Here is an 18,549-nt window from a genome sequence, read left to right as displayed (position 1 = left end):
ATCAACCCTTTGTCAATAGCAAAAGAGCCAAAGCTAGACGCACACATCCAACCACCAACAGTACATGCACGCAACACATACCACACATAAAAGACACAGCGCATGCATACATACACCCCCTCCAACCCACCCACACACACACACACACCATTTTTCGATTTACACAGACACACAGTGACTGAGCGGAGAGGCCAGAGGAGTAGAAGGACTGAGGTGACACATCACTGTTGTAAGAGTAGGGAAAGGGAAGAGAAGGAGGGAGTAAAGAGCATGTAGAACAAGGAACATTTAATAAGAGCAAGTATGGTCTCCAGTCCTTGTGAAGTGTCACTGGATTTCTCTTACTCCTGCCAACTGATTGATTGGAAAGGGGTGGAATCCCCTTTTATGTCAATGGTTGCTCAAAGAGTGCACGCCATTGTTTTTCCTAAACACGGATTTAAAAGGTAGAGCAGACACTCAGGCTCCTGAGGACCATAGTTGGCATTTACCTTGAGTTCATCTGCGTCGTAGAAGCTAACTTGTACAGACGGAACCATCCAGGACTGGAACAGAGAACTCAGGATCTGATTGGCTACTGCGTCTGTGATGAAGTGGAAATGGAGAGGATTTTTCCTGAGAGAGCAAGAGAGAGCAAGAGAGAGAGAGAGAGAGAGAGAGAGAGAGAGAGAGAGAGAGAGAGAGAGAGAGAGAGAGAGAAACATATGCCAAGAGCTACTCAAGTGCTTCATCTCTCTGATTATGAAGGGTTGAACATTTCCTAAACTTCCAATAATTAATGAATAAATCATTCTAATTTTTACAAGTGGCCTTCCGAATTGACTTCATCCTTATTGGCGCAGGATTCATCGAGTCGAACAAACAACTGCCGTTTCTTTCTATTGTAGCTATAAGCAGCAGGTGCAGTTGTATGTGAAGCTCTGTTGTGTTACCTGTGGAACAGGATGGACTTGACCAGGGTGACCACATCTCTGCTAGCGTTGTGACCGGCACACACGCACGCTACATGGATCAGCTGTGCAGAAAAGAGAGAAGCAGAACACTGTTGCGAATATCAACTCCCTACATTTTAGCACTACAGCCATATTTTTTTGAACTATGTCTATGTTATTGTATCCAAAACACAAACACCAATGACAGTAGATTTGACATATCAACTTAACACCAATGACCAAACAGTGAAGCTAAACTAACACAGGTAAAAAACACAGAGCTGTGCTAAAATAAGTATTTGATCCTGGCTCACCTCACACTTCAGTACGGTGGGCGAACGGGGACACTCTGTGTGATTGGCTCTCTCCTCCGCCGTGTTCTCCACATCCTCGGGCCCAGTGTCAGCTGACGCCCCCCACGCCGCGTTGCCATAGTTACCACCGTCGGCGGGCTGGCCGGCCGTGCCCTGCAATTGGCTGAGCTGCAGGCGGATCTGCCGGTTCTCCTCCTCCATCTCGCGCACCCGCGATTCTAGAACCGCCCGCTCTAGAACCCGTGCCTCGGGGGTCTCTGACAAACAGGGGGACAGGAGGAGAGAACGCCCATCTGGAGGGGGGGGCGAGGAGGGGATAGAGGGGAATTAAGATTAGGGTTTAATAAAGTCTTTCATTTGTAGAGTTGTATAACACAGGAAGCTGACACAGCTGGAATGTGGCACTCGGGGAATGTTCACAACCTGTTCCTGGTCGCTCAGAGGAAAGTGGGTGAGAGAGAGAAATACTGATATGTAGACAGTCAGACCTAATACTGACACAGATATTGTATAAGGACAGCCTTGTCCTCTCCTGTGTACACAGTAATTCACTGCTTCTTACGGCTATTCCGTAGAGCTGAAGTGAACAGACTGCACCCCATCAGTCATCTTAGGTACAGTATGTGTGAGAGAGGATTTGCATGCACATGTGTGCGCTTATGAATTTTGGCGCACTTCATAAATTGGTTTTAGGAGTGTATGACAGTACGTCCAGGGTCTATCGTTTTTGTTTACAACAGGATACTTAACCACATTCTCGGACGAAGATATCTCGGAATCTCGAACAGCCTACAAGATTGTTAGTACAGATGCCATATCTTAATTTGAGCCAGTTTCACACAGAAAGATTATATTCCGGCAGCAAGAGGAAAGGTGAATTGTTAGGGACAGATCGAAATTGGGAAGTTTTTATTTTTAATTGGGCACAGGGGAGGGTAGTGTGTTTTGTCCCTGGTTTACATTCACTCTTTTGCAGGATTAATTATATAATTGATTCTATCCTAGCCACATTTCCACATCTGTTTGCATGCGCCTCCCCTACAGTGCCTTCAGAAAGTATTCAGACCGCTTGACTTTTTCCACATTTTGTTAACCTCTTAGAGCTCTAGGGGCGCTATTTCATTTTTGGATAAAAAACGTTCCCGTTTTAAGCGCGATATTTTGTCACGAAAAGATGCTCGACTATGCATATTCTTGACAGTTTTGGAAAGAAATTTTGTCTGTAAGTGCCCCAGAACTCATTCTACAGGCGAAACCAAGATGATGTGTCAACCAGGAAATTAGCAGAATTTCTGAAGCTCTGTTTTCCATTGTCTCCTTATATGGCTGTGATTGCGCAAGGAATGAGCCTACACTTTCTGTCATTCCCCCAAGGTCTTAGCAGCATTGTGACGTATTTGTAGGCATATCATTGGAAGATTGGCCATAAGAGACTACATTTTCCAGAGGTCCGCCCGGTGTCCTTTGTCTAAATTTGTGCGTAATCTTCAGGTGCGGGCATTTTCTCCTGGGATTCAGGAGAGAAAGCATGTGTCCAAGAACGATGTATCAATGAAGAGATATGTGAAAAACACCTTGAGGATTGATTCTAAACAACGTTTGCCATGTTTTCAGTCGATATTATGGAGTTAATTTGGAAAAAAGTTTGCGTTTTGAGGACTGAATTTATGGATTTTTTTTGGTAGCCAAATGTGATGTATAAAACGGAGCTATTTCTAATACACAAGGAATCTTTTTGGAAAAACTGAGCATCTGCTATCTAACTGAGAGTATCCTCATTGAAAACATCAGAAGTTCTTCAAAGGTAAATTATTTTATTTGAAGGCTTTTATGTTTTTGTTAATGTTGCGTGCTGGATGCTAACGCTAATGCTAACGCTAAATGCTAACGCGAAATGCTAACTCTAGCTAGCTACTTTTACACAAATGATTGTTTTCCTATGGTTGAGAAGCATATTTTGAAAATCTGAGATGACAGTGTTGTTTACAAAAGGCTAAGCTTGAGAGATGGCATATTTATTTCATTTCATTTGCGATTTTCATAAATAGTTAACGTTGTGTTATGCTAATGAGCTTGCTGATAGATTTACACAATCCTGGATACAGGGGTTTTTTCATAGCTAAACGTGACGCAGAAAACGGAGCGATTTGTCCTAAACAAATAATCTTTCAGGAAAAACTTAACATTTGCTATCTGAGAGTCTCCTCATTGAAAACATCTGAAGTTCTTCAAAGGTAAATGATTTTTTTGAATGCTTTTCTGTTTTTTTGTGTAAATGTTGCCAGCTGAATGCTAATGCTAAATGCTACGTTAGCCATCAATACTGTTACACAAATGCTTGTTTTGCAATGGTTGAGAAGCATATTTTGAAAATCTGAGATGACAGTGTTGTTAACAAAAGGCTAAGCTTGAGAGCTAGCATATTTATTTCATTTCATTTGCGATTTTCATGAATAGTTAACGTTGCGTTATGGTAATGAGCTTGAGTCTGTATTCACGAACCCGGATCCGGGATGGGGAGATCAGAAAGGTTAAGTTACAGCCTTTTTCAAAAAGGTATTATATCATTTTTTTCCCTCATCAATCTACCCCATAATGACAAGCAAAAACTTAATTTTTATTTTTAGAAATGTTAGCTAATTTATCAAATAAAAAAACTGAAATATTACATTTACATAAATATTCAGACTCTTTACTCAGTACTTTGTTGAACACCTTTGGCAGCGATTACAGCCTTGAGTCTTCTTGGGTATGACGCTACAAGCTTGGAACACCTATATTAGGGGAGTTTCTCCCATTCTTCTCTGTAGATCCTCTCAAGCTCTGTCAGGTTGGATGGGAAGTGTCGATGCACAGATATTTTCAGATCTGTCTCTAGACAGTTTTGATCGGGTTCAAGTCCAGGCTCTGGCTGGGCCACTCAAGGACATTCAGAGACTTGTCCCAAAGCCACTCCTGCATTGTCTTGGCTGTGTGCTTAGGGTCGTTGTCCTGTTGGAAGGTGAAACTTCGCCCCAGTCTGAGATCTCTCTGTACTTTGCTCCATTCATCTTTGCCTCGATCCTGACTAGTCTCCCAGTCCCCGCCCCTGAAAAACATCCCCACAGCATGATGCTGCCACCTCCATGCTTCACCGTAGGGATGGTGCCAGGTTTCCTCAAGGACGTGAAGAGAGTTCAATCAGACAAGATAATCTTGTTTTTCATGGTCTGAGAGTCTTTAGGTGCCTTTTGGCAAACTCCAAGCGGGCTGTCATGTGCTTTTTACTGAGGAGTGGCCTCTGTCTGGCCACTCTACCATAAAGGCCCAATTGGTGGAGTGCTGAAGAGGTGGTTGTCCTTCTGGAAGGTTCACCCATATGGTCACTCAGTCAGAGTGGTCACCTCCCTGTCCAAGGACCTTCTCCCCCGATTGCTCAGTTTGGCTGGGTACCCTTCCCCAGATCTTGGCCTCGACCCAATCATGTCTCGGAGCTCTACAGACAATTCCTTCAACCTCATGGCTAGGTTCTTGCTCTGACATGCACTTTCAACAGTGGGACCTTATGCTGGGACCACACACAGGTGTGCCTTTCCAAATCATGTTTAGTTCATTTAATTTAGCACAGGTGGACTCCAAACAAGTTGTAAAAACATCTCAAGGATTATCAATGGAAACAGGATGCACCTGAGCTCAATTTCGAGTCTCATAGCAAAGGGTCTGAATACTTATGTAAATAAGGTATTTCCGTTTTTTGTTTTAAATACATTTGCAAAAATGTAAATAAAAAAAATATTATTTGCTTTGTCATTATGGGGTATTGCGTGTCATTTGCTGAGGAAATTGTTTTATTTAATCCATTTTAGAATAAGGCTACAACGTAACAAAATGTGGAAAAGGTCAAGGGGTCTGAAAACTTTCCGAAGGCACTGTATATCAAGTTGTTTTGGTACTTCCCTTATGCACTACGCTTTTCTGCATGCTAACTTTTACTATACCCCAGGTCAATCAATATACACTGATTATACAAAACATTAACACGTACTCTTTCCATGACCGACTGACCAGGTGAATCCAAGTGAAATCTATGATCCCTTCTTGATGTCACTTGTGAAATCCACTTCAATCAGTATAGATGAAGGGCAGGAGACAGATTAAAGTATTTTTAAACCTTGAGACTATTAAGACATAAAATGGGTGTGTGCCATTCAGAGGGTGAATGGGAAAAACAAAGTGCCTTTGAACGGGTGCCAGGTGCACCGTTCTGGGTCAAGAACTGCGACGCTGCTTGGTTTTTCACAGTCAACAGTTTCCCAAGTGTATTAAGTATGGTCCACCACCCCGAAGGACATCCAGCCATCTTGACACAACTGTGGGAAGCAATGGAGTCAACATGGGCCAGCATCCCTGTAGAACACGTTCAACACCTTGTAAAGTCCATGCCCTGACGAAATGAGGCTGTTCTGAGGGCAAAAAGAGGGGCGGGGGGGCTCGGGTCGATCGATAGTGGTTCATGGAGATTACAGTTTCTATGTGAAGAGAGATGTAGGTCACGTCTCAAACAACTATTTCTTTTTTTTTTTTACCCCTTTTTCTACCCAATTTTGTGGTATTCAGTTGGTAGTTACAGTGTTACAGCAACTTCCGTACGGACTCCAGAGAGGTGAAGGTCGAGAGCCCTGAGTCCTCCGAAACATAACCCAACCAAGCCGCACTGCTTTTCGACCCAATGCCCACTTAACCTGGAAGCCAGCCGCACCAATGTGTCGGAGGAAACACCGTACACCTGGCGACCGTGCACTGCGCCCGGCCTGCCACAGGAGTCGGTAGTGCCGCGATGGGACAAGGACATCCCTGCCGGCCAAACCCTCCCCTCACCCGGACGACGCTGGGCCAATAGTGCGCCGTCCCATGAGTCTCCCGATTGCGGCCGGCTGCGACAGAGCCTGGACAGCAGGTAGCTCAATATTAGCATAAGTATTCCTAATGTTTGGTGTACTCAATGTAGTCTACCAGTCTATCCTGTCCTCTATCCACCATTCATAGTGACAACAGTGGTATATGCACCGTTTGTCAAGATCTGCAAGAGGCTAACTGGCAATCATGCCTCACATGCCTCAAAGCTGCATACATTTTCAATATAAATCCACAAGAACAAATAGGAATAGCTGATAGGCAGTCGAGAAGCCAGGTGCATCATTGTGCATAAAATAACATTGAAGACATGATCTAGTATAGGCGGCAATACAAAATTCTACTCTAGGCTGCAGTGAAAATGTCCTTTGAATAATTACGTAAAAGCCCTGTGATTTTAAATGTTTCGTTCCATTTGGATCAGTTGTGGGTGGACAGTTTTTAAGGTCTAGAAAAGCACAGTAGCAGACCATTCTGGCTGTATTCTTACTTCTGATACTGAGATGTGCCGTGTGCTGCAGATCATCATTCTCCCAAGTCATCCTATAATAATGTGGCCATATTATACAACTGTATGCTCTCGGCAGGCCCAGCTATTCTGGAACGCTGAACGCACGCTCTGCTTCCTCTTCAAATCCGAGCGGCCATTCCTTGTACACCTAGAACCTGACGCTTCAATGTAGCCTAAATGTAAACTTTAAAAAATTATGGCCTTTTATATGCGCTACTTCAGAAGTCTACTGTAGGCATGCGCACGTTTGTCCAAAATATAATTCTAGCCTCCTCAAAATGGCTTGATATTGAGTGAGCATGTTCACCATACCTACGCATTTCTTTGGGGACAAAACCATCAGTAGGACTAAATGCGATGGAAAGTCATTTACCTTGTTTGTTTTTTTCCGCTACGGGAATCTAACCGCAAAAGTTATTTTTGTGGACTGTTTTTACGCAACAAGTCAATTTGATGGAAACACAACTATGATGGGAAACTATTGTTTTTATGCAGATTCTTTCATATTTATATGAAAATCTGTCACCAATTGGATGGAAAGCTCGCTATAGGGACACCCTAAAGACTCTGGCAAGTGTGCTAGGTCAGTGTTTCACCAGCAGCCCCAAACATCTAAAGAATAAGCTGCAAAAACAAGCTTGTAAGAATTGTACTTAAACTCATACTCATCTAGAGTCGAGCATTTTTTTGGTCTGTGTCTCTGTAATGTGTCTCTATCTATGACATTTCATTATGTATCTATGCAGGAAAATAGCGAACACAATGGAAATAAGTCTGACTTTAATTGTGAAATCCCGGTCACTTTGAAAAATTGTTGTACTGTGTGTATATGTATTTACTGAACGATTCAAATCAATCCAAACTGTGTAGCAAAACATTTGATTAACGGAAAGAGTCATCTCTTATAAAACACCAAAAACTCGAATGACATTCGGTGATTGGCATGTAAATCCTAGGTTGGGATAGAGGGATGCATTTTATGTTTGTCGAGATTGACATCTATTTATTGTGGTGTTGAAAATGCAAACCATCATATAGAAATGCCCGAAGTCAGTATGCTTTGTTTATTGGTTGTGGGGTGCATTGGCACAGAAACCTGTTCGTCATCTTTTTTTTTTTGCAAATATTTTCTAGAATTATATAAAACCTGATTTCCCCTGATAATTTTCTGCCGTCGGCTCTGATTGTAGTGTTACTCTTCAGCTCCACTATATGCATTGTGTTGCTTTGCCATCAGCGTCACGTCAACGTGAAGTTTTACCTGCTACACAGAGTTCGTTGTTTTGAGAGAGGAGCCTTTATTCTATTTTGCCTACTGTACCATATTCAACGATTATGCGTAAGTATAATAGCTTTGGTCCAGTTTTTCCCAAGTACTCACTAAACTGCTGCTAGTGGTTGTACTAAATGATCCCCTAATTTCACACGCTGCTTTTGAACCTAGCTAGTCAATGTAACTAGCTAGCTAGTAGTAGTAGCTTCTTGACTTACAATAACCAGTGGTGTATAGTCGTGGCCATGTGCAACCAAAATCGTCTTTATTTGTCATCAATTCAAATCACAAGATAGAATTAACGTTTGCGTCAGCCATCGAGAATTTAACCTCTGTGATTCTTGAGCTTGGACGCTGACATTGGACGTGACGCATCGTGAGCGCAACACGGGCAGTGAAGCAGCATTCATTGATTTCAAGGAAGCATTTCCTCAATGGCTGATGGCAATGCCGGACAAGGGCCTCCCGGGTGGCGCAGCGACTCCTGTGGTGGGCCGGGCGCAGTGCACGCTAGCCAAGGTTGCCAGGTGCACGGTGTTTCCTCCGACACATTGGTGCGGCTGGCTTCCGGGTTGGATGCGGCTGGCTTCCGGTTTGGTATCGGAGGACGCATGACTTTCAACCTTCGTCTCCGTACGGGAGTTGTAGCGATGAGACAAGATAGTAGCTACTGGATACCACAAAATTGGGGAGAAAAAGGGGTAAGACATTTGAAAAAAGTAAACAAAGGGTCGTTACAGTTGTTGTTATTTTGAGGTCGTAAACATTAATTTGAGTCTGACATTTCAAAATGGAAATGACAAACTTTAGAAGCCTTTTTAAACCTTGAATGAACAAGTTTGCAATCTCCATATTCCTGCAACAACAGGATGCTCAAATTAAGATACGGCATCTGTATACCGTTGTTTAATGTGTTTTTAAAGTAGCTACAGTACATGCATACATGTGTTTCCTATTCCTTTCTTCTGCAGCTCAGTGGAAAAGTAGTTCCGGTCAGTCGTGTAACCATGGCGACGGGCCGGTACTACTTACTCTCCAGGTTCCCAGCCAGCAGGTAGAGCCAGGTGAGCAGGATGACGGCGGTCAGAGATGCCACCAGCAGCTTCAGACGACCTCGAAACGGCATGTGCATGATGGGACGGCCGGGTGGGGGCGGGGGCGGGGGGTGAGGGCTCAGGTGGGGCTCAGTCTCACATCCGCTTCCTGCTGCATCCTCTCATCTGGAGGGAGAGACGAGGAGAAAGAGAGGAGGAGGGAGAAGGTTAGCATGATGCTATCACAAAATGCTTTAGTGGCATAACAGTGCAGTTTGTATTCAAGCAAAGCAGAAGTTAGGACACGGAAATGCCAGGGGCACAATTAAAATATGATGTCATCTCACTCTCATAACACAAATACAAGCACTCGCATGAATGCACAAACGCGCACGCACACACACGTGCACGCAAGCACGCACATACACACACAGTTTATTCACAGCCAGGCTCAATTGGCAATAAGTGCGGGCAGACTCTCGCTCTCGCTCTCTCCCTCTCTACCTCCCTCTATCTATAAAGGCTATAAGAGTTCCAGGTCCTCTCTTTGTTTTATGACGAGCTTAATTAATCATGTTTCACTTTAATTAGATGCAGGCCTGAAGGAAACAAGATTGGATGCAGCTGCCAATTAAAGAAGAGAAGTCAAAAAATATCTGAGAGTTTATGAAAAGAAGAGTGTGTCTGGCCTGTGCTTTGCTGGTGTGAAAACTCTGGTGAGAGAGGGAAGAGAGGGAGGAGAAAGTGGAATGGGTGGATTAAACTGAACTCGCTCCTTGACCCAGGTTTTCATGCAGGTTGACGTTTATTGGGATGAGTCTTGTCCTGGAGGCAGAACTGAGCGATTACTGCTAAATGGGCCAGCTGCAAAGTCAAAATTGGCTATATTGTAAAAGTTCATGAAAACAAAAATGTGCTTTTTGGTCTTAATTTAAGGTTAGGTTTAGGCATTAACGTTAGCAGTTTGGTTAAGGTTTAAAATCTGATTCTATGACTGTACCAGCTTGTGACCACTCTGCAGAGCAGACTCCAGAACAAGATACATGATGAAAAACGCTAACCTGTGGTTATCATCTACTTGACGTGAGCACACGCACACACAAGACAAATTAACATAAAATGAACATCCTGCCCTTCAGTGTGCAACTTTACTTAAAACAGGCGCTTAACTTGGTTGCTCGAGGTGTGTGTGTGTGTGTTTGCTCAAGGTCTCTCATTCCAATGGATTCTCGTCACAGCGCCTACAGCTAGCAGACTCTAAAACGACAAGGACAAAGAGCACTGCTGATAATGCCAGCGAGAGAGAGAGAGAGAAGCAACAATACCACAACATGCTGGAGAGCAACTCCGACATGTGCAGTATAGTAACCAAAAGTATCATTCTATAGAAAATGCTATTAGTAACATTAATAACACAACAACCAAAGCCATCGCTGGCTCACAGTCCCTGATTTAGATGACCATCCTAGATTATGGAGACGTAATTTATAGATCAGCAGGTAAGGGTGCTCTCGAGCGGCTAGATGTTATATACCATTCGGCCATCAGATTTGCCACCAATGCTCCTTATGGGACACATCACTGCACTCTATACTCCTCTGTAAATGGGTCATCTTTGTATACCCATCGCAAGAGCCAAGGGTTGATGCATATTTATAGAACCCTCTAAGGCCTCACTCCCCCCTATCTGAGATATCTACTGCAACTCTCATCCTCCACATACAACACCCGTTCTGCCAGTCACATTCTGTTAAAGGTCCCCAAAGCACACACATCCCTGGGTCGCTCCTCTTTTCAGTTCGCTGCAGCTGTCGACTGAAACGAGCTGCAAAAAAACACTCAAACTGGACCGTTTTATCTCCATCTCTTCATTCACTCAGACTCAGACACCCTAACTGACAGCTGTGGCTGCTTCACGTGATGTATTGTTGTCTCTACCTTCCTGCCTTTTGTGCTGTTGTCTGTGCCCAATAATGTTTGTACCATGTTTTGTGTTGCTACCATGTTGTGTTGCTACCATGTTGTGGTCATGTTGTGTTGCTACCATGCTGTGCTTTAATGTGTTGCTGACATGCAATGTTGTTGTCTTAGGTCTCTCTTGTCTGATGTGTGTTATTTAAAAAAAACATTTTTTTTAAGCCCTAGCCCCTGTCCCCGCAGGAGGCTTTTTGCCTTCAGGTAGGCCGTCATTGTAAATAAGAATTTGTTCTTTAACTGACTTGCCTAGTTAAATAAATACAATTTTAAAAAACAGTCAGAGTAAGTGAGGGCTGTTGAGAGATGTTGTACTTTGGATAGGGAAAGAGAGCCAAGGCCTGCAGATACAGAAGAGAAAGGCGAGAGGTGTTTCAACCGAACCATCCACCTCAACGGGCCCCTCTTCAGGAGGGTTGGCCAACCCTGCCTTAAAAGGACAGTTCAACAATCCCCTCAAATCCACAGTTCATTCAACTATAACCTCAAACTACATTCACGTCAAATACCCCATACATTTCCTTGCTGTGCTTTTATAAGCACAGTTATTGCTCTTTGCCTGTTAAAGTACAGTAATAGTTCATGTGATCCACATAGTATTGAGGTTACGCCCTGGAGCTACAACACCTGGTCAAGGTGATATCAGGAAGGCAATTTTTTCCCAGAAACCCTTGGCTGCATCAAGTGATAAATACTGCAAGTACTGCAAGATATCTGAATCTCTTATTTTCTCTCTGATCTTTCATGTGTTTTTCTCTGTGTGTGTGTGCTGAAGATAAACCCATTCTGAAATGATTTACACCATAGGTGTAAATCTCTTTCTTTCCCCCTCCCTCCCTCCCTCCCGCCCAGATCATAAAACAACGTGATTAACCGTTTCCCATGCTTTTAAAACAAGGATTCTGCTCCGGAACAGCATAGATCACTTAGATCACTGGCTCTGATTCTGTTCCTTGAAAAAGTTTGTTATTTTCCAGTTTTCGGCTCTGTTCCCTGAACCGGTTCCAAACCCTGGTTTAAAATCCTACCCCAAACTTTAACCCTTATCTTAAACATATGGAATGAATGCCTAAGCTTAACCGTCAAAATGTCTGTGTTCATGGTCAAAAGTCGAATACTGCAGTCAGACCACGAGATTTGTTGGAAAAAGAAAACTAAACAGAATACAACATTTCATGCATTGTCCTCCAAAGCAGAAATTCTTAATTAGTTAGGTACAAAACAGCCAAAGTTTTCTATTTCACATTATTGTAGAGCATAGTGAATGGTGCCAAGGGAAACCTGCCTGTTCCTGTATTTCTAAGCATGGCTGTCAATAAAACACGAGAAACATATAATGCAAGTAATAGTGCAATTAAGAGCTGACGCCATTGTGTAAAGGCTTTTATCGGTAGCTTCCCCATTAAAAGTGAAGGGCCTTTTAGCACTGAGCTAAGCAGGAAGGGAGATATCTCTGATTAGGGCATAATCAGTTTGGCGCTTCCTGCATCAGAGAACCATGATAACAGAGACAGTTAATCATCTACTCTCTTTCTCTATTTTGACCTCAGCTCAGGGTTCACACACACGCGCGCACACACACACTCTTGAGATTAGATTCTTGATTGAAAACCAGACCATCCATTCAGAGTGGATACGTTTACCCCTGTCTGTATGTCTGTGAGTGTATCTGTGGCACAGACGGATTGGGTCCCTCTGCATTTGTTTGACCTGTCTTGTGTTTGTGTGTGTGTGTGTGTGTGTGTGTTTGATACGTGGGTTGACTCATAACCTGCAGTCCCCGCAGTTATATCTGCGGGTCGGGCGGGTGGCTGTCTGTCGGGTTGAATAAAGAGAAAATAGTACAGAAAAAAACAATCTATAAATGCATAATTTTTGTGCAATTTACATCTAGGCCTATAGGCTACATTGAGGTCTGGCATTAGTGCATAAACCTAAGCTTTAGGGCCTAACTTGACATCTGCCAAATAGCCTACACACCAATCCCCTCAAGCTTTTGGGAACGGGTAGAAAAAGTGAATGTCTTTCCACTGAGGCAAAAAAGTACAATGTCAGATTTTAATTCAATAACAGAAATGCTGCAAAATGGAGAATTAAAAATAAAGAGTAGGGAGGGGCCAGAAAATGTATTTTTGGGAAATATTTGGTGAAGTGGTAAAAGAGGATGGTAGCAGTGTCGGCTATGTTGTGTGTGTGATTTGTGTGAGGCACTATATGAATTCGACAGACACTAGGCGGAGACTTCAAATAGCCCTATGACACGTCAAGGGAACTGTAGCCTACTGTTCAGATGGGTTAAACGGAAACTGAAATCTGGATAATGACTGTAGGTCTATAACCTCTCACATAGTCTGAACATTAACTCCTGCAGAAATAAGCAATTCTCGCAGTAAATTGATACCAACAAGCTCAAGTCAGAATTAGATGTTCATCTATGTTTCTCAAACATCACATTTCGAAGTCTTTAAGTGTTTAGGTATTAACTCAGAATGTTTAAAGGTAAGGCATTACCTCCAAATGGTTAAGGTAAAGGGTTAAGGTTTGGGATAGGCTAAAAACATGCAACCTTTGGCACCAGAGGCAGATGCTTACTCCCATCCCACTCCACAACACCCGAGCAAAACCGAAACCTACTTGAAGGTAACAGCGCTCACTTTTGCTCCTAGCGGACGGTTTACACGTCATCGCCAGACATCCTCAGACATGGATGGACATCAAATACTGACTTGTATCACGGGGGACCTGGCTGATTGATACACCAAATATATAAAAAAAAAAACTATAATAAAAAGCATATTATTGCATTTTCTCCCCGGTCCCTAAACGTCTTTGCTCCATGAAAGAAGCAGAGATGACAGAGAACAATGTTGTGATGTCAACTACACTGTAAAAGTAGAAAGTCTCAAAACACCATGATTGTGTAATGAAACCATGACAACTAAACTGAGATCTGGTGTTTGAAGAGTGTTTGAATGTTAACCCAATGCAAGTGTTTTAATGCACAGAATGTTTGAGGAATATACGGTAATGGAGTCTGTTCAGGCGTGTGTCGGGCGAGATGACAGAGAGACGCAGTACACACACACCTTTCTCTCTTCTGCATTTCTCTCAGAGCAGGGTAAGAAACACAATTATCACCCCGCTCAATAATCTGTGCTCATATGATGGTTCACACACTTCACAGTAACAGCAGGGAGTTTTCACATGAAACTGCAGTTTAGACAGTTAGACTCTGCTGCTCATATCACATCTGCTGCAGCTCTGACTGCTAACATAAGAGTGTGTGTGTGTGTTTGTTTTCTTGTTTATGTGTGTGTGTGTGTGTGTGTGTGTGTGTGTGTGTGAGAAAGAGAGAGAGGCAAATCAAATCAAAGTGTATTGGTCGAGTACACAGATTTACAAATGATGTTATTGCAGGTTCAGTGAAATGCTTGTGTTTCTAGCTCCAACAGTGCAGTAATACCTAGCAATAATAATACAACATTTATAAAACACACGCATAATCCAGAAAAATTAAGAAATTATGATTTATCAGTAGGAGGCAGGAATATAACTATATATACATATAATACATACGATGCATTCTGAAAGTATTCACACCACTTGACTTTTTCCACATTTTGTTACATTACTGCCTTATTCTAAAATTGATTTAATAAAACATTTTCCTCATCAACCTACACACAATACCCCATAAAACAGGTTTTTAGAAATGTTTGCAAAGTTAATAATAATACAAAACAGAATCATCATCCTATCATCAGTGATCATCATCCTACAACTTGATTGGAGTCCACCTGTGGTACATTCGATTGATTGGACATGATTTTGGAAGGCACACACCTGTATGTATAAGGTCCGACAGTTTACTGTGCAGGTCGGAGCAAAAACCAAGCCATGAGGTCGAAGGAATTGTTCGCAGAGCTCTGAGACAGTATTGTGTCACGGCACAGATCTGGGGAAAGGTACCAACAAATGTCTGCAGCATTGAAGGTCCCCAAGAGCACAGATTTGCGATGTCAACTACACTGTAAAAGTAAAAAGCCTCAAAACACCATGATTGTGTAATGAAACCATGAAAACTAAGCTGAGATCTGGTGTTTGGAGGTTGTTTGAATGTAAACCCAATGCAAGTGTTTTAATGCACAGAATGTGTTTTTAAACAGAAATGAAGTACTCTGAAACACCAAAAGTGGTTCTTCAACCTTAATATTGTTGTTTTGAGGAGAGTATTGTGAAAACACTGAGGGTTTTAGTGCACATAAAAGACAGCATCGAAAACACAAAAACTGTTTCTCATACAATCAATGGTTTATAGCCTAAATATTGATTGATGACAAGGACCGATGGAGAATATTTGTTGTGGAATTCCACCTTTCTTTTATTTTTTTTAAGATTAGAAACAGGAGGGCAGTAAAATGGTACATTTTGTTGGAATTTGACACACTCAACCACACAGTCACACTGCAAGAAATTATTATGGAGTTAATTGAAATGAACTCAAACGTAAAAAATGAATGCAAGTCGTGTAGTGCCTGTGGTCTAGCAATAACGCACACGGCTTAAACATGTCACCCCTCTCTATCCACCGAAGACGGGGCTTAAATTCCCCGCTCCAACCCTTCAGTCTGTTTCTCCCACCTATCTGTATCCCCTCTGTCATTTCATGACTGTTCCAATAGTGTCAAAATACAACCAAAATACCCTTGAAAAAATATGTATGCAAGTTATTTCTATGATTTATTCATTTCATTCTACCAAAATAATCAATGAATAAATTCAACTAAATATATTCCTAAAAATGTAAGTAACTTTCATGAGGAAAATGTCGTGATCGAACTCATTGGAAGTCTTTGGTTTTAATCACCTTGCATTTGATATCCTGCCATGTGACTCTGATGTTAAAGGATTGTGCATAATGCAACATTTTTTGACTTTATCATTCTTTCACACAATGTTGTATACATGTTTGACGAAAGAAAAGTCTATTTTTATATGAGTAATAAGCTCGTTGTGCCATGAGGTGTAATGGATCATGATGAGTGGATATCAAAACCATCAGGCAAATTGATGTTCAATGAAGACAGCACCCATTCAAGCCTTCATGATTGTCAATGGAAGAGGGCAAGTGCAGAGTCCCACAGTTTTGCTGTTCAACCAGTTAGTGTTGATGGTTTGAACACTGAGCTTGACAATACCTGCCAAACTGTTATACAATGGCAAATGATCAAATACATAAAACAATGTTAAACATTAAAACACTTCAGAAAAAGGGATCTAATTATGCATTAGAAGGGATTCTAATCGTGATGGTGTTTAGGAGCTTTAGAGTGAGGAAACGACACCATAAGAGAAGGTATCTAATTTGGCACTAAACAGGACTTGAAACACCAAAATAGTGTTTTCAATCATTTATTTTTAGTGCTCCCAGTCTCTGGCAAGGTGTACACAACACTTAAGTGGCATTACAACACACCAGGCTATGTTTCAAAACATCTCAGGATAATGTGTTTCAATACTCCAGCATAGTTAAAGTTTCATCTCCTTCAAGTTGGTGGCAGCTCAGTCGCCACTAGTTTTGGTGTTACAAAGCACTTCTTAAAATATATTTTTACCCCCTTTTCATGACATCCAGTAGTTACTATCTTGTCTCATCGCTACAACTCCCGTACGGGCTCGGGAGAGACGAACGTCGAAGACCATGCGTCCTCCGAAACACAACCCAACCAGGCCGCACTGCTTCTTAACACAGCGCGCATCCAACCCGGAAGCCAGCTGCACCAATGTTACGGAGGAAACACCGTGCCCCCGGTGACCTGGTTAGCGTGCACTGCGCCCGGCCCGCCACAGGAGTCACTAGTGCGCGATGAGACAAGGATATCCCTACCGGCCAAACCCTCCCTAACCCGTACGACGCTAGGCCAATTGTGCGTCGCCCCATGGATCTCCCGGTCGCGGCCGGCTGCAACAGAACCTGGGCTCAAACCCAGAGTCTCTGGTGACACAGCTAGCACTGCAATGCAGTGCCTTAGACCACTGCACCACCCGGGAGGCCTTAAAGCACTTGTTTTTAACAGTGTAGACTCCCGGGTGGCGCAGCGGTGTAAGGCACTGCATCGCAGTGCTAGAGGTGTCGTTAAGGACCAGGGTTCGATCCCGGGCTGTATCACAACTGGCTGTGATCGGGAGTCCCATAGGGCGGTGCACAATTGACCTAGTGTCATTTGGGGAGGGTTTGGCCAAGGGGGGCTTTACAAGTAGACTGTCATTGTAAATTTGTTCTTAACTGACTTGCCTAGTTAAATATATATATAAATCTTTTTTAAATAAACATTCTGGTGAGCAAAAGTTTATTTGGTCTTCAAGGGCAACATATACTGACAGAAGGGAAGCTGCATGTATCTAATTACAGACAAGTTGACTAACAAATATCCTACCAAAATGTCAGAAATTATAAGCAGAAACATATTTAAATTAGGCAAAAAACGATTCTGCACCCCCTGTCAAAAAATCATTGCTCCTTCTCTGACTGTAGCCTACAGCGCATTTTCTATATTTATTTGCAATTTCGGGTGGGTGTGTGAATGTTTGTATTAGAGTTTGGTTGGCTGACTGTGTGTCATCATGTATTGTTGTTGCAGCCTCCCTAGATCACTTCTCTTCACTTCAAATCAGGTCAAATCAGGCTTTATGTCACTTGGGGCAATATACAGTAATGGAGTCTGTTCAGGCGTGTGTCGGGGGAGATGACAGAGAGGCGCAACACACACACACACCTTTCTCTCTTCTGCATTTCTCTCAGAGCAGGGTAAGAAACACAATTATCACCCCGCTCAATAATCTGTGCTCATATGATGGTTCACACACTACACAGTAACAGGGAGTTTTCACATGAAACATGAAACTGCAGTTTAGACAGTGAGACTCTGCTGCTCATATCACATCTGCTGCAGCTCTGACTGCTAACATAAGAGTGTGTGTGTTTCTTTGTTTTTGTGGGTGTGCGAGTGTGAGTAGTGGCGGATTTACGTAGAGGCGATGTGGGCATCTTGCCGGGGGTGGTACGGGGCACCCGCACCATAAAACTCGTAAAGGTGACATTTGTGCGATCAAATTTCAAATCGCTCATTTGCACGTCACGACAATGATATCATGTCACCGTGTGGGACTGTGGGTCAATTAGCCTTGTCGGAGTGGGCGCCCTGATTGTAGTTTGTGAGCTAGGCAGGCTACTGCCAGGGAAGGTCTCCCACTCAGAAGTACGAGATGGTTGACCTCAGGTCTCCCCACTGTAAAGGTTTTCTTCTGTGGACGAAGGATCGGACCAAAGCGCAGCGTGGTTAGAGTTCAACATGTTTAATAAAGACCATAAACGTGAACACTACAAAATACCAAGACAACAAATGTGAAAAACCAAAACAGTCCTATCTGGTGCATTGACACAAAGACAGAAGACAACCACCCACAAAAACCCAACACAAAACAGGCTACCTACATATGGTTCCCAATCAGAGACAATGACTAACACCTGCCTCTGATTGAGAACCATATCAGGCCAAACATAGAAATGGGAAAACTAGACAATAGAATGCCCACTCAGCTCACGTCCTGACCAACA

The 18,549-nt window shown here is 42.8% G+C and overlaps 1 protein-coding gene across 3 annotated transcripts in view; it reads right to left on the bottom strand.

Annotated features, from left to right (window-relative positions):
• Nucleotides 1–18,549, bottom strand: part of LOC110506282 (xylosyl- and glucuronyltransferase LARGE2s) — a 100,524-nt gene that overhangs the window by 22,338 nt on the left and 59,637 nt on the right. For 2 of the 3 annotated variants that reach the window (XM_021585734.3, XM_021585736.3), the window contains 4 exons: nt 8,956–9,143; nt 1,247–1,539; nt 933–1,015; nt 492–615 (listed from right to left, as the gene is read on the bottom strand). In XM_021585734.3, coding sequence (XP_021441409.2) covers nt 492–615; nt 933–1,015; nt 1,247–1,539; nt 8,956–9,055 — 600 coding nt within the window. In that variant the 5' untranslated portion in view covers nt 9,056–9,143. Of the gene's footprint in view, nt 1–491; nt 616–932; nt 1,016–1,246; nt 1,540–8,955; nt 10,215–18,549 lie in introns of all 3 variants that reach the window. The other variant, XM_090221749.1, reaches the window with a different exon arrangement.

Source organism: Oncorhynchus mykiss, chromosome 26, assembly GCF_057628025.1.
Source record: "Oncorhynchus mykiss isolate SJ-2025 chromosome 26, ASM5762802v1, whole genome shotgun sequence".
In the NCBI taxonomy this organism is placed as follows: Eukaryota; Metazoa; Chordata; class Actinopteri; order Salmoniformes; family Salmonidae; genus Oncorhynchus; species Oncorhynchus mykiss.
Note: the sequence above shows the minus strand (reverse complement) of the source record. Positions and strands in the feature narration are given on the sequence as shown.